Here is a 15,134-nt window from a genome sequence, read left to right as displayed (position 1 = left end):
GATATGTTCTTTAATAGGGGATGGTGTAAAAACCTGGGATTGATTTCTGACAGCAGAATTTTCTTTTGAATTCAATACTCTTTAAAGCAACAGTCCCCAAACTTTTTGGCATCAGGGACTGGTTCGTGGAAGACAATTTTCCCACAAACCAGGGAGTGGGAGGATGCTTTCAGAATGATTCAAGCACATTACATTTACTGTGCACCTTATTGCTATTATTATTCATTGTAATATATAATGTAATGATTATATAATTCACCATAACGTGGAATCAGTGGGTGCCCTGAGCTTGTTTTCCTGCAACTAGAAAGTTGCATCTAGGGCCAGGCGCAGTGGCTCACGCCTGTAATCCCAGCATTTTGGGAGGCTGATGCGGGTGAATCACGAGGTCAGGGATCAAGACTATCCTGGCTAACATGGTGAAACCCTGTCTCTACTAAAAACACACACACACACAAAATTAGCCGGGCGTGGTGGCAGGTGCCTGTAGTCCCAGCTAGTCAGGGGGCTGAAGCAGGAGAATGGCCTGAACCTGGGAGGCGGAGCTTGCAGTGAGCCGAGATCCCGCCACTGCACTCCAGCCTGGGCGATGCATCTAGGGGTGATGGGAGGCAGTGACAGATCACCAGGCATTAGATTCTGATCCTCATAAGGAGCAGCAACCTAGATCCCTTACCTGCGCAATTTACTTAGGGTTCCCATTCCTATGAGAATCTAATGCCGCTGCTGATCTGGTAGGAGGTGGAGCTCAGGAGGTAATGCGAGTGATGGGGAGTGGCTGTAAATACAGATGAAGCCTCACTTGCTTGCCCGCTGCTCACCTCCTGCTGTGTGACTGGGCTCCTGGTATGTGGAACTGATCTGTGGCCTGGGGATTGGGACCCCTGCTGTAAAGCAAGTACTCTAAGTCTTAGTCCACAAGCCCAAGAGAAAATGAATCACACCTTGTGCCAATACAATGCATCTTCAGATGTGTTATCCCCAATATCACTTATCTTGTATTATACAATATTCAGTATAGAACCATGTATAAGAAGTTTAACTATTTTATATTGACAACATAAGTTGAAAACAAAGATACTAAAGTTTAACTCACATTTTCCTCATCAGAATTTATGAAAAAGAAAAAAGATTTTTAGAAACAACAGTGGGATTGCAGATGGCTATTGCCAATTTTCAGGATTTGTAATGGAAAACCAGAGTTTCTTTCCATAGAGCTTATACTTTAAAGTTGGCGAATATAGGATCAAAACATACTTCAAAAGAAAATTCTCCAACAGTCTACCCTATTATTCACTTTTAATAAAGTCACAGAAATAGAAGAAATCTGTAGACATTTAGAAAACTTGCTGAGTTATAGTTTTGGAATAGACTGTTTTGGTCATAAAGTATTGGTAAACGAAGGAGTCAGCTCCTCACCGAAGCAAAAGCATATTAAAGGCATCCTCTTTATAAGCATAGCCCCAAATAACACTTCAGCTCTCCTTGGCAGTGAGGCAAAAGTTTTTCAAATAAGGAATGGAAATTTCTCTAAGCATCTAGCAAAGTTATATATCACAGGACTGTATAGAAACATTGCCTTTCTGTTAAGAGTAATAGAATGAAGAAGTACCAAAATTCTTATCTAGAAGGGCAACCAGTTGCGAAAGCACATTTATTTGTGTACTCTTTCAATTCTTTCACAGTAGGAATAGATGAACTTGAAGTTTAGGAATATTCCTTAAGACTGCCAAAGTATTTTAGGTCAAGCTATAAAATTTCCCTGAAGTTCTCTTCCAAGATTATGCTGAGGACTGAGAGGAGAATCCTTCAAATGGTTCCATGAGCAAACTCTAATCTGTTATGGAAAAGAAATTAGTAAAAACTACATTTCCCTGTCTCTACTTGATGCCTTACAAAGGCTCACCACTGCCGGGGTGACGCACTAGTTGTAGCTGGGGCCTAGAACTCAGGGAAGGAGTTGTAATGTTGGGACTTCATCAACATTGATAATGGGGGCAGAGGTTCCCCACCTTCTGTAGAGAAGCATACGGGTTGCAAGTCTGACTTCCTTGGTGTTGACCTCTGGAAGAACAAAGGCATCATCCAACTCCAAGTGAATTAGGACCACATGAAGTTCAAGCCAGGTGAGTTTGGCTTGATATCCCCACTCTCCCACCTCCAACTGAGTTGCTTTGGGCACATTACCTAATCTGTCTGTGTCTCACACTTTCTCATCTGTAAAATACTGATAATAACCACCTTCAAGATTGTTGTGAAAGTTAAAGATGATGAAAGTAAATCTGCTTGGCAGGTACTATTAAATGCTCCCTATGGATCACAGACCTGGGCTTGCATAGGAAGCTATTGCATAACTATCTCAAGTTTCACTGCGTACTTCTCACTGGGAACTACTTCGAAACAGAATACATTATACAGGAATATTCGCATAGACCTAAAACATTCTCCTGCAGCTTATAAAAGACATTTTTTGTGTGTGTGTTGTTTTGTTTTTTTAAAGAGACAGGGTCTCGATCGAGACCATCCTGGCTAACATGGTGAAACCTCGTCTCTACTAAAAATACAAAAAAAAAAAACTAGCCGGGCGAGGTGGCAGGCGCCTGTAGTCCCAGCTACTCGGGAGGCTGAGGCAGGAGAATGGCGTAAAAATCCGGGAGGCGGAGCTTGCAGTGAGCTGAGATCAGGCCACCGCACTCCAGCCCGGGCGACGAGACTCTGCCTCAAAAAAAAAAAAAAAAAAAAGAGACAGGGTCTCGCGAAGTCTCCAGGAGTGGTCTTGAACTGCTGACCTTAGAGTGACAGTCCTCCACCTCATCCTCCCAAAGTGCTGGGATTACAGGGATGAGCTACTATGCCTGGCCTTTTTTTGTTTTTTAATGAGTAAGTTCCAGGGCACATGATAATTACCACAGATTCAGCCCAAGCTCCTACCTCCCTTGTATTTACAGTAGAAATAAAATTTCACACATTTGAAACTGACACTCCAGTGCCCACGAGCCACTCAGTGGAGGGTACTTGGAATTACATGGGAAAAGGAATTCCTAGGCTCTTAGGGTTTCTGAACCATCAAAGTGGAACTTGGATCTAATCCAGAGCTAGCAAAGAAGCCCCCCTCTTTTCAATCTTCTTTCTTTGCTGGTCCCTTCCCCTCACCATAGAAACAAGCTCAAGTCCCCCCTTCCTAAAACAAAACAAAATGAAAACAAAAATAAAAACTTTCATCTCAAAGTTTCTTTGTAGATATGGTTGAACCCCTTTCTTCTCACATCTAAACTTTTTTTTGCTGATAAGTCTCTACCAACTATTGACATTTCCCATTTGTTCTTCCACCCTACTGCATGGGGCCCCACTGATCACATCCTCCTTTTGAAACTTCTAACTCCTTTGCTTCTACAGTCTTTCACTTTCCTAATTCTCCTCATACATGCCCAGTTCCTTCTATTTCTTTCATGTCCCCATCTCCTTCCTATACCTAATCCTTAAATGTGAACTCAAGGCATCTTTCTTAGCCTCCTGCTGTTATTACTTTATTCATTCTCCTTGGGTGATGTCATCTCTGCTCATAATTTTAACCACTGCCTTTCTGCTGAAGGTTACCATAGTCCTTCCCAGACTATACCTGACCTTTAGATTCTTACATCAATGCCCTGCTCGAAATCTCCACTTGGATGTGTCCCAGGCAGCTCAGAACTGATCATATCTTTTTCTACCCTAAGCATGAAGTTCCTCTTGAAACTCTCCCAACTGTTGGCACCATCAACCAAACAGCTGCCCAAACTAGAAATTTCAGAGTCACTCTTCCTCTGACTCTTTACTCCTATCCATCATTATCAGTACTCAAGCCCTATCAACTTAATCCCCTTTAAGTTGCTTTATTTACCCCTTGCCTTTCATGCCTAACACCCCTGCCCTAATTCAGGCCCTCATAATCTCTTCCTTAGATCTATGGGTAGCCTCCTAATTAGCCTCCCCATTGGCAATTCTGTCTCCCTCAAATTGAGGGAGCCTCCTCACAGCTACTGAATGAACAGGCAGGTCCAGCAGTGAAGTAACAAATGTCCAGTGATAAAGTCACACAAATGCCTCTTCCAGAAGTACCTTGCCTACACCTTGCATCTCTGTATTACTCTTGCCCAAATGTTGCTCTCTATTCTTCCTGTTGATTCTGAGAGCTGATAACCTTCCAATACCTCCTTCACTCCTTAATCAAATGAAAAGCCTTGACTAGCACACAATTCCTTTTACTTTCTACCACAATTATGGGTTTTTGTTTCCTCTATTGGCCTAGGGCCACCACCAAGGGCAGGGACCATGACTGTGAACCCTATGGACCGTGTACTCATGTACTATGTCCTCCAACTACTAATATAGAACCTGATGGATAGTAGACACTTAGATGCTTGTTCACAGTGTGAATAGTCTGCAGTAGCTTTTTCTGTAAAACATATTATTTATTCATGATGCAATGAAATTGTGGTAATGATGCCACTTGTTTTATCATCTTATTCTTAGCCTCAGAATCCCATAAAACACATGCAAATTTCTCACAAAGTAGAGAAAGCAAATATTCTGGAAGATCTCACTGATTTGCAAACCTGATCCTCTGCTTTCTCCATTTGTCATAACCATATATGAGAACTTCTTTCCAGAGCAGACAAATATCCTTATGTGCTTTTAACCATCAAGGTGGATACTATGGACATCTCACAATCGAGTGCCTCAGAAACACCCACTCTCCATTGCTAGTTCAAAGTCTGGTCATCCTTTGCCAAAAATACTTTCCAGACCCAGCAGCGCCACTCTCAAGGTTGCATTGTGATTGTTTGTGATGGCAGAGAGTCAAGGGACTTAGGCAGCTCTGATGGGTAAATAATCCGAAAGCTTTTTGTCCATTGGCAAGTTAGGGATGAAACAGGCCATGTACTGGTGAGAAAAGCTGTAATACTGCTTTGCTGTTATATTTGGAAATTACAACATAAGCCTTCAAACTCTTTGAAGTCTCATGGTAGGAAGGATTACTAAACACAACCTCTTTTACTACAGGAAAAAAATGTTAAGGGTTTTTATTTTTTTTCTATCAATCTCAACAATGGCTTTAGAGACTGGTTAAATTCAAAGTGTTTGTTGATGCCACACATTGTCAGGCATTGTAAGGAGGATGTAATTCCTGTTCTCAGAGACATAACAGTCTGATGAGGTGACAGGGTGGAGACTCTTATCAGGAGATGCCAATAAGAAGACTTACACAGTGGAAAGTGAAGAGAGCCATGGAAGGGAGGCTTTTCATCCGGAAAAGTTATGGCATGTTTTGAGAAACAGCTAGACCTTAAAGCATAGGTGGGACCTAAATAGATGAGCATGAGATGGGAGAATAGAAAAGCAGCATTATACAGGTAAAGAGAACTTTGCAAATAGAACAAGAAGCAAGTGAGTAAAGGGTGTGTTGAATGAACAGCACATTAGAGATTAATGGGAGGGAAGAGGAGAAACACAATTTGGAGCAAACTGTGAAGGGCCCTGAATGCCAAACAAGGCATTTTTTACATTAGCCTGTGGGTAATTGCTAATCATCAAAAGATTCTTAAGATGAGGGCATTTCTTCTTTCTTACATCTGGAGAAGCTGGGGAGTTGAAAGCCATTCCAATACACATTCCTCAACCATGGACACACATCAGAATCATCTGGGGAGTCTGTCAGTGTGTGTTGTTTTTTAACAATGCCAAGTTTGGTCCCATTTATGGACAAAGAAATCAGAATCTCTTGGAGTAAGACCTGGATATAGCTTTAAAATCTTTTTTTTTTTTTTTTTTTTTTTACCTGTTTTAATTTCCAGGCAGGGCTGAGAACCATTGCATAGGTGAAACTATATCTATCTATCTAGATAGGTAAATACACATTAAATAGATGGATATGTAATCAAACACTCCAAGAACCTAGACCTGAATGCATAACTACATTTATATGATTTAGTTAGTGAAGAAAAGCATAAGAAAAATGGAAGGAGAGTGCTGGGATACTTGTTAGACATGAAAATCAGGGTTGACCAACAAGGACGCCCAAGACAAGTTTAACTACTTTCTAGCTCCACTTATTGGGATACCCATCACCTCTACTAACATAAATGGATTTTACTCAACTTCTTCAAAACCTAATATTGTTTGATAAGAGACAGAAGTAAGACTGATGCTGGGGTGATCTACCAAAGAGGTTCTGTTATTTTAAGAACCAAAATTTTTAAATGAATATTACACTCCAAGATACAAGTTACCAAAACATGGTAATTATAGGCTAAAAGATTTGAAGATAGCAACAAAAGCATAAAGTCCTCTGACAACAATTATTTTTTTCCTCCCCACATATTAGCTGACTTCTGCAATTATGGGAAGGGAAACATCCTAAAAATTCCCAGGTGTCTTATTAGAGATCAGGCCAGGATTTGGGTAGCCACTTCCCATTCAGCAATTCTAACTTGAGTAGGGAGGAAGCCAGATGGGGTGTTGGTCTTCATAAGGAGGAGGCTGCCCAAACACAGCTTACATCCACAGAAGCCAGTAGAGGCAGGGGTTAGCAGGCAGATATTACCACCCCAGGTGGGTTAAATCTCAAGTGGAGGGGTCAGGCAAGGGAACTCAAGAACCCAGACTGATTGACAAGAAGGCCAAGGGTTAGGATCTTGTCCAAGAACCTAGGAGAGAGAGATCATAGAAAGCACCAGCGCCATCAGTAATGGAGCTGTTTGATGCTGGCCGGGCGCGGTGTAATCCCAGCATTTTGGGAGGCCGAGACGGGAGAATCATGAGGTCAGGAGATGGAGACCATCCTGGCTAACACGGTGAAACCCCATCTCTACTAAAAAATACAAAAAACTAGCCGGGCGTGGTGGCGGGCGCCTGTAGTCCCAGCTACTCGGGAGGCTGAGGCAGGAGAATGGCGTGAACCCGGGAGGCGGAGCTTGCAGTGAGCTGAGATCCGGCCACTGCACTCCAGCCTGGGCGACAGAGCGAGACTCCGTCTCAAAAAAAAAAAAAAAAAAAGAAAGCACCAGCGCCATCACGCCATCACTAATGGAGCTGTTTGATGCTGAGGCACTAGCAGGCTGGGATGGGAGAATAATGAAGCAGGAAGCAAAGCATTCTTGGCAACAACCAACAATTTATAGAGAAAAACGTGTCATTTGCTGGGAGAGACTATATGCTAAGTGTGAAACTCAGTGTTATTATTTTATATCCACACCTTGTTCAGCCACACGAAAGTGAGATGAGGCTCCAGTGCTTAAAGTAGAGCCAAATGATAAGAAAAATAAGGTTCTTTCTCTGGTTGGAATGAAGAGTAGATGGCACAACTATAAGCAAAAGAAAACTACACTCTCCTTAGCTCCCCAAAAGCTCTTTTGGAAAGCTGTCTGAATTAGAAAAACTAATGTTTCTATATAAAGTTTATGATGTTGATAAAAGACACATCAAGTAAGAGTAAGAATAACATCAGGTTACATGTATCAAGTGCTCACTCTGTGTTACATGTATTAATGTATATAGTCTTCACAACAATGTCATGTGATAGGTACTTTTACTATCTCAATTTTATACCCAAGGAAACTGAGACATAGAGATGATAAATAACTTTCCCAAGACCACACAGCTTGAAAGGGCAGAGCCTGGATTCTAATCCAAGTTACCCAGCTCCAGAGCTTATATTAACCACGAGGCTTAAGCCGTTCTTCATGATAAGGAACTACCTTTGAAGGGGCAGAATGAACCAGGAGCACATAGGAAAATGCTTAAGGATATGTTCGTGATCTAATACATTCATTCAACAGGTTCTTTCATTCAACAAATATCTATGGAACACCTGGTATGTGCCAGGCCCCTTTCTAAAGGCTGAAGATCGCAGACAGGTGGGATCCCTATACATCTGAAAGAGTGAATACATGTTACATGGTATGGCATAAAATGTAGCGTTTGTGGCTTTGGTAGGCTCCAAACACTGCATCTTTGGAATCTGAGTTCTTCCACATGTCTGAAATATAATTAGCTCTCTGATGAAGAGTTTCCAACACAACAGAGTTTCAGAGTTTAGAACGCGAAATGGAGACGGGATTTTTCCTCCAATGCTGGAGGAAAAAGAACTGGTGGAGAGCCAAGGAGCTGAGGCCCTGTCCAAGGGCTGCCTGACTTGGTCCGTGTATGAGGAGGCTGCACTGGATGACCTCCAAGGCCCAGCTCTAGGATCTGGGTTCCCAGGAAGCAAGGCAGAAGCAAGGCTGCCCTTAGACACAGCACAGCACAGCCATGCTCAACCTGACAGCAGTCACAGCCAGGGCAGCAGCAGGAAACGGCATGTGACACTGCAAGGGTAACTACCATCTCTCCCATCTGGGGTCTACCATCTCTCCCAGAGGGTGTTAAGGAACAGCCCCGACTCGTGCAGATTTCCAGCCCCCATACAATGTGAGGATTGTACTTCTGCTTAGAGAGCTCTAAGAACAACCTGCAGACATAACGCAGGACCAAGTAGCCCCACGCAGATGAGCTTAACTCGTTCCTGGCCTTATGAACTTTGTGATGTCAGGGTGGGATGCTGCATCAGCCCTCCAAAGTCAGGAAAGGAGCTGTAGTCTGCAGGAAGGAGAAGACTGGCTGTCCTCTCCCAGGAACTTGGGATCCTTGCCAGAGTTGTGGCTCCAGCCCCAAGAAATATCAGGCAGGATTCATCACTGTTAATAATAACTGGCACATGACTGAGTGCAGAACTGAAACGCAGATGGCCAAGGAGCCGAGAGTGTCCTTAAAAGAGAAGGGACAAGTTTGGGTGAAGGAAGAGGGAATCAGAGAGAGAAACACACATGTATTTACACGTGATTTCGGGACATTCTACCATGCCCCCACACCCCACCTTTGTGATGCCCAACCCTGTAGCCCACTTGCCTGCCTCAGATGCTATCACTCACTCCTGGATACAAAAGCCATCCAACCTTTTTCTATATTAGGCGATTTCTCAAGCCCTGACTCCTACTGTGGAAAAACAATGTAGGTCTTCTCTATAACAAATGCTTTCAATTTCTCTTTTTACCTCCTCTTCACCTGAGACATTTCTGCAGCTACTTTCTTCTTCCAGGTAGCTGAGTGTTCCAAACTCCTAATTAAGGGGCAACACCTAGACTTGGCTTTCCCCTGCCTCAGCTCCTTGAGAGGCTTCCTCACAGAGTTCAGTTAAAGGTGCTAAGCCACGATGTCCAAAAATGAGAATGAAGCCAAAATCCACTCAATGATTCTTCTGAATTGTGCCTGTTTGGATGCGAGGCCAACTGCATGGTCTCCAAGAATCCTCAGGGCAAAGGGCCTCTGCCCCTACAGCTGGCATCAGGAAAGTGGAATAAGCAGCCCAGATTTCAGCTGAGGACCACCGCTCAAAGGGGTTCCCAGATCCTCTGAGCTGTGAATAAAGATGATTTTTTTTATAGGATGACTGAATGGAGAAAGATTTTCACAGGATAAAATGGATCCCTGGCTGGGCACAGTGGCTCACACCTGTAATCCCAGTACTTTGGGAGGGCGAGGTGGGTGGATTACCTGAGGTCAGGAATTCAAGACCAGCCTGGCCAACATGGTGAAATGCCATCTCTACTAAAAATACAAAAATGAGCCTGGGATGGTGGCACATGCCTCCTGAGTAGGTGGGACTACAGGTGCATGCCCCAGCTACTTGAGAGGCTGAGGCAGGAGAATCGCTCGAACCTGAGAGGCGAAGTTTGCAGTGACCCAAGGTCACGCCATTGGACTCCAGCCTGGGCAACAGAGTGAGACTCCTTCTCAAAAAAACAAAACAAAAAACAAAAAAACCAGATCACTTCTTTGCTGGATTCAGTTCAAACTTAAGATTTAGAAGTGAGTTCTAATTTGAGTCTGATAATATCACTTCCCTTGACAAGTTAGGGAAAACTAAAATATTCTACAAAAAGAATAGAGGGAGATCAAGAAAACGGGACAACCATTGGCAAAATGAGAAAGTAGACAAAACCGGGTTTCAGTGCCTGATCCCCTGTAATAGTGCACCTGGCGTTCCCTGGGGGAATCTGCCATTGGGATAAATAACCCAAGCCTGATCAAAACTTACCTATTCTGTGCTCAGTGGAGATAAAGCATATTTTAAAGTGGCCATGAAATAGAGACACTGGAACTGTAATCAGGGATATCTAGGGACTTAATACTCCAAATCAAAGATGTGAACCTCAGATACTATTTCAGGCAGCAAAGGAGATATTTAGAGACAAGATGACTTTTCCAACTACCTCCAGATTTGATTCTCCTGTCATGAAATCCTAATTTGCAGATTTGTGTCCCAACTAACCTCCCTTCTCTGGCCTCTTGCATTGTTCCCTCCAGTATAAACTAACCTACTGACCATGGACATATAAGAAGTGCATCAGGCACATATGTTTATTGCAGCACTATTTACAACAGCAAAGACTTGGAACCAACCCAAATGCCCATCAATGATAGACTGGATAAAGAAAATGTAGCACATATACACCATGGAATACTATGCAGCAATACAAAAGAGTGAGTTTATGTCCTTTGCAGGGACACGGATGAAGCTGGAAGCCATCATTCTCACCAAACTAACACAGGAACAGAAAACCAAATACCTCATGTTCTCACTCATAAGTGGGAGTTGAACAGTGAGAACACATGGACACGGGAGGGGAACTTCACACACCAGGGCCTGTCGGGGGTTGGGGGCAAGGGGAGGGAGAGCATTAGGACAAATGCCCAAAGCATGTGGGGTTAAAACCTAGATGATGGGTTGATAGGTGGAGCAAACCACCATGTCACATATATAGCGGTGTAACAAACCTGACAAACCTGCACGTTCTGTGCATGTATCCCATAACTTAAAGAAAAAAAAAAAAAAGTTCATCTGGGCAAAAGTCTCTGAAACCCATTACTTTCTATGGTGGAACCAGTACATGAAGGTGAATGGAACCAGTTTCAAAGGGTTTCTGCAGCAAGAAGTGCATTTGCAGAGAAGTTTGTGAACAGCTTGCCAAATTTCAGCCTGGAAGAATTTTATTATCTTTAATTTACCAACCTAGAAATGGGCTTATAAGGGAAATTCTTAGTGATGTCTTCTTAGCAGGCAACCATAGCAACTGCCACACACCTACCTCACTGCCCTGGAGCCTGGAGTATACCGTTACGTCCAAGTTCTGGCCTTTGAAAAACTAAAGCTGGAACAACTGGAGCCTAACCTGCCTGCTCCACCCTGGAGTGCTCAGAGGAGAATAAATTAACTTCCCCCAGCCAACCCAGTAGTCCCCGTCCTGAACTACAAAGCAGTAGCTGTTAGAAAGAATGCAGAAAGCAAAGCCACAGTGCCTTCATTATACTATTAAACTGTAATCACCTTTTTCTATAAGTGTCTTCCTGTTTTCCCTGAAGGGGGATGGTTTAACTGCCGTGCTGGGGCAGAGGTGCCAACTCAGCAGAGAGACTTCCTGTGGGTCTGGGAGGCAGTTGTGTTAAGCATGCTGTGGCATGCCCACTGACCAGAGGCAGGCTGTGAGGGGGCCCCCATCCTGACAGAGGGCCAGAGGTAGGGGCTCAGAGACTAACTAAGGCTCCTGGCTTAAGGAATGATGTTGATTTCCTTTCCTCAGGGCCAGCACTAGGATGAGGCAAGCCAAGTGCTTAGGGAACAAGACTTAAGGAGCTGTTCACTCTCGGGTCCTGCAAGTAGCTCCTTCACCCTAGTGCCAGCCCTACTCAGAGTCAACAACAGCACAGTTTGTGTGTGTGTGTACAGGTACTGTGGAAGTCGGCAGTTCTCAAAGTGTGGTCCCGAGACCGGCATCATCAGCATCACCTGAGAACTTGTTAGAAATTCTCAGTCCCCCTGAATCAGACACTCGGGGAGTGGGGCCCAGCAATCTGTATCTTACAAGCCCACCAGGTGACTCTGATGCAGCTGAGGCCTGAGAAGCCCTGTGCTGGAGAAGCGTGTTCTCCAAAGCCAGTCTCGTGGCGTTTCTAAGGCCATCTCCCACAATGCTTCCATACAGCCAGTATGGGGAAAGGGTGAGTGGTGTGATCACAGAGACTTTCCTAAAGCCATCAGCAAGATAGGAATCCCTCGAATAATCAATCAGGAATTGCTTTTTCCCAGCCACCCCTAAGTAAACTGTAGTAGTCAAGACTTGGCAACTGTTGGATAAAGATGGAGATTACTACTGAACCAGTTCCTTCCTGTTTCTTCCTAACTAGACACTCAGAGTTAGCCACTCAGTGACACTGTGATGTGAACTAGCCATTTGAATATTCTATGGCTGAGATTCCTTCCTCTGTAAAATGGGTCCAATATCACCTACCTGTGAGGGTCAGAGAAGCTAATGTACGCAGAACCCTGAGTAAATGCCTGGGGCAGCATAAGCTGTGGCGACAGTTCATACATCTAACCAGGGGTTCTGGACTCCATCCTCCCCCAGGCAGCCAGGTGGGAGGATCTGGGACCTGAGGGCAATTGAGTGGGGAAGGAGGTGAGCTGGTTTCATCTAGGGTACTATGTTTTTTAAAGAAGGCTATTTTCCAATCCAAATGGTCTGTGGGCAGCAGGTTTCACTGGTGGTCACAAAAGAGAGAGAGAGAAAGGAAAGGAGAAAGGACACCCAGTGCCGCCTGCTATTGGGTACTGAGAACCACACTTAAAAAAAAAAAAAAAAAAAACCTATATAAAGGCAAGAAGACACTTCAGAAGACCCCACATTTCAACTTTGTCCTTGGGACCCAAACAGTATAGAGTAGTAAGACAATGCCCACCAGTGAGACAGGGACCCCAGGCATTTGGCAGTGTACATGGTTTCTTTTGTCCAGGGCAGGATTATAAACAGGAGTGTGAGGATGAAATCATGCAGCAAAAACCACTGTCAGGATTAACGCAGACCTGATGCCTTAGCACTGAGGTCCCATCACAGAATTGTGGAACCTTTTCTGCAAAGCTGAAGAAGAGCTAGTCCCATCCAACTTTTCCCAACTCACAGACATGTCTCCTGAGGACCAGAAAGGTTGCTGGCCTGCAGAGGGCACACAGCTGGTGGGGAACAATCATTAGCTGTGCTCCGTTTCTCCCTTCCCTTAAGGAGTGCTGGGGTGAGACGCAAATTTTAAGCTTCTACCCATAGGCCAGGTAAACAAAGGGCTGCCTCCCGCCCGCCCCGTGCCTGCTTGGGCCATCCCTTGCAGCACAGCTGAGGGCCTGAAGGAGGATCCATGACTCACACTTTTCTTGCCGCGGGGAATTAACTCCAAGATAACATTACCAATGTGGGAAAAAAAGCAAGCCATCAAGGAAGAAAGTTCACCTCGCGCCCCTCTCCACCGAGCCCCCTTACCTTCCTCATTTAAAATCCACGGCAGAAAGGCCAACACGGAGTCAAAGCTGCAAGTGCTCTCTTCAAAGGCACAGGACCCAGCGGGCAGGTCGAGGGCACCGGCGAGCTGCAGGGCTGCGGGCACAAAGCGAGTTTCAGTTCGAGCTCCCCCCAGGAGCGTTTGCACGAACTCGGGGAGCCCCAGGGGGACTACCTGGTGAAAGTGGGGGAAAGACGAGCGGGCGGGGGCAGGAGAGGGATGCAGTACCTGTCCCCTAGCATCCCCGGGCCCCTCCGCTGAGCGACCCCACGCCCACCCCCACACCACGCTTGGCAAGGGGAGGGAGTTAGCGGCTGCGGAGGATCGGGAGGCGCCCTCGGATGGCCCAGCCCAGCACGATGAGCCGGGCCCCCGGGGGCAGCAGGAGCGGGGGCGAGTAGTCAGAGCGTCTCCGGGGTTGTCCCGGGGTCCAGGCCTTACCTTGCAACACCAGGAGGACGCCCCTTAACAGCATGGTCGCGTTTCAGGGAGGATGACTAGGAAGAGGTGCAAGTTGCCAGTCCCCTGGGACAGGCTGCTCCTAGTGAAAGGGATCGTGGGAGGCGGGGGCGCCGGGGACCCCGCAAGGGAGAAGTCGAGAGGTAAAGCTTACGCTCTGAGCTGCCCAACTTTGCAGAGCGGCTCCCGGAGCCGAGTGGTTTGCTGGAAGGTGCCCGAATGGAGAGCGCCAGCGCCCCGGCGCTGAGCAGCAGCCTCAGGTCAGACCGCGGCCCAGCTGGTCCTGGGCGACGGTGGGGCTGGACAGGGAGGAGACAACTGCACACTTTGAAAGGCCAGCCACGACTGGCTGGGAGAGGGGAGGTCGGCCAGCAGTGCCTTCGCTCAGGATTTTAAAGCTTGGGACCAGAGCCCTTGCAGACACTTGGAAGGGGCAGGCCTTCCAGGAGTCCCTCCGCTGGGTTGGGACCCGAGGCGCCCGCCCCGCCCAGCCGCGGTGGGAACTCGCTTATTTCTGGGGACAGCTTCCCTGCATCTGGCATGTCAGTCCCGCAGGGCTGGCCCTAATTTTAACTTCTTCTCCCCAGAATGAAAGAGGGTGGAATTCTCCTAGGACAGCCTGGAGGAAAATTTGGAAACGGTTGGGCGGAATAAGCTTTATATCTAAGGAGTTTCAGCATTTACGGTGCAGCAAAGCTAACCCTGGAATACCACCCCCACTTTTTTTAGCCGGTGGAATGTCTGGCATGCCTGGTGCTCAGCATTCCCTCTGTCCGGTGAAATGGGGGCATTCCTTCTCTCCAAAGAGCCATGATAGATTGATTAGTGGGAGGCTTTAAACTGGAAGGGGGTTGTTGGAGGCAGTTAATTCTGAGGAACCTGTTTGCTTTGGGCACTAAGTGGGTCTCCAACAATATTCTCTTCCTATAAAGAGTTCTTCCTCCCCTCCTCTTCTTCCTCCTCCTCCTCCTCCTCCTCCTTTCTCCCATTTATAATTTTGTGCAGGCAATTTTGTGAGGAGGGCAGTGGTTTTAAAACCCTACTGTATCAGAATCTGCTAAAGGGCCTCACCTTCCGTTTCTGATCCAGTAGCTCTGGAGTGGGTCTGAGAGGCTGCACGTCCCTAATAAGTTTCCAGAGGCTGCTGCTGCTGCAGCTGGTTTGGGACAATACTTTCAGGACCACTGGCCTAACAAACCCCTGTTGCGCCATCATTTCAACCTGCTCCCATGCCTTCCCCTGGCTTCCAGACCGCTGGGTTTCCTGTCTTT

At 45.9% G+C, this 15,134-nt stretch overlaps 1 protein-coding gene across 1 annotated transcript in view; it reads right to left on the bottom strand.

Moving 5' to 3' along the window:
- The window catches only part of MAMDC2 (MAM domain containing 2), a 179,320-nt gene extending 164,824 nt beyond the window's left edge, over window positions 1-14,496 (bottom strand). The window contains exons 1-2 of the mRNA XM_023213254.2: window positions 13,846-14,496; window positions 13,386-13,499 (exon numbers count right to left, since the gene is read on the bottom strand). Coding sequence (XP_023069022.1) covers window positions 13,386-13,499; window positions 13,846-13,879 — 148 coding nt within the window. The 5' untranslated portion in view covers window positions 13,880-14,496. The remainder of the gene's footprint in view (window positions 1-13,385; window positions 13,500-13,845) is intronic.
- Window positions 14,497-15,134: the final 638 nt, after the last annotated feature.

The sequence above is a fragment of the Piliocolobus tephrosceles genome, chromosome 14, assembly GCF_002776525.5.
Source record: "Piliocolobus tephrosceles isolate RC106 chromosome 14, ASM277652v3, whole genome shotgun sequence".
NCBI lineage: Eukaryota > Metazoa > Chordata > Mammalia > Primates > Cercopithecidae > Piliocolobus > Piliocolobus tephrosceles.
The sequence above is the reverse complement of the archived record's forward strand: the minus strand, read 5'-3'. Positions and strand labels throughout refer to the sequence as shown.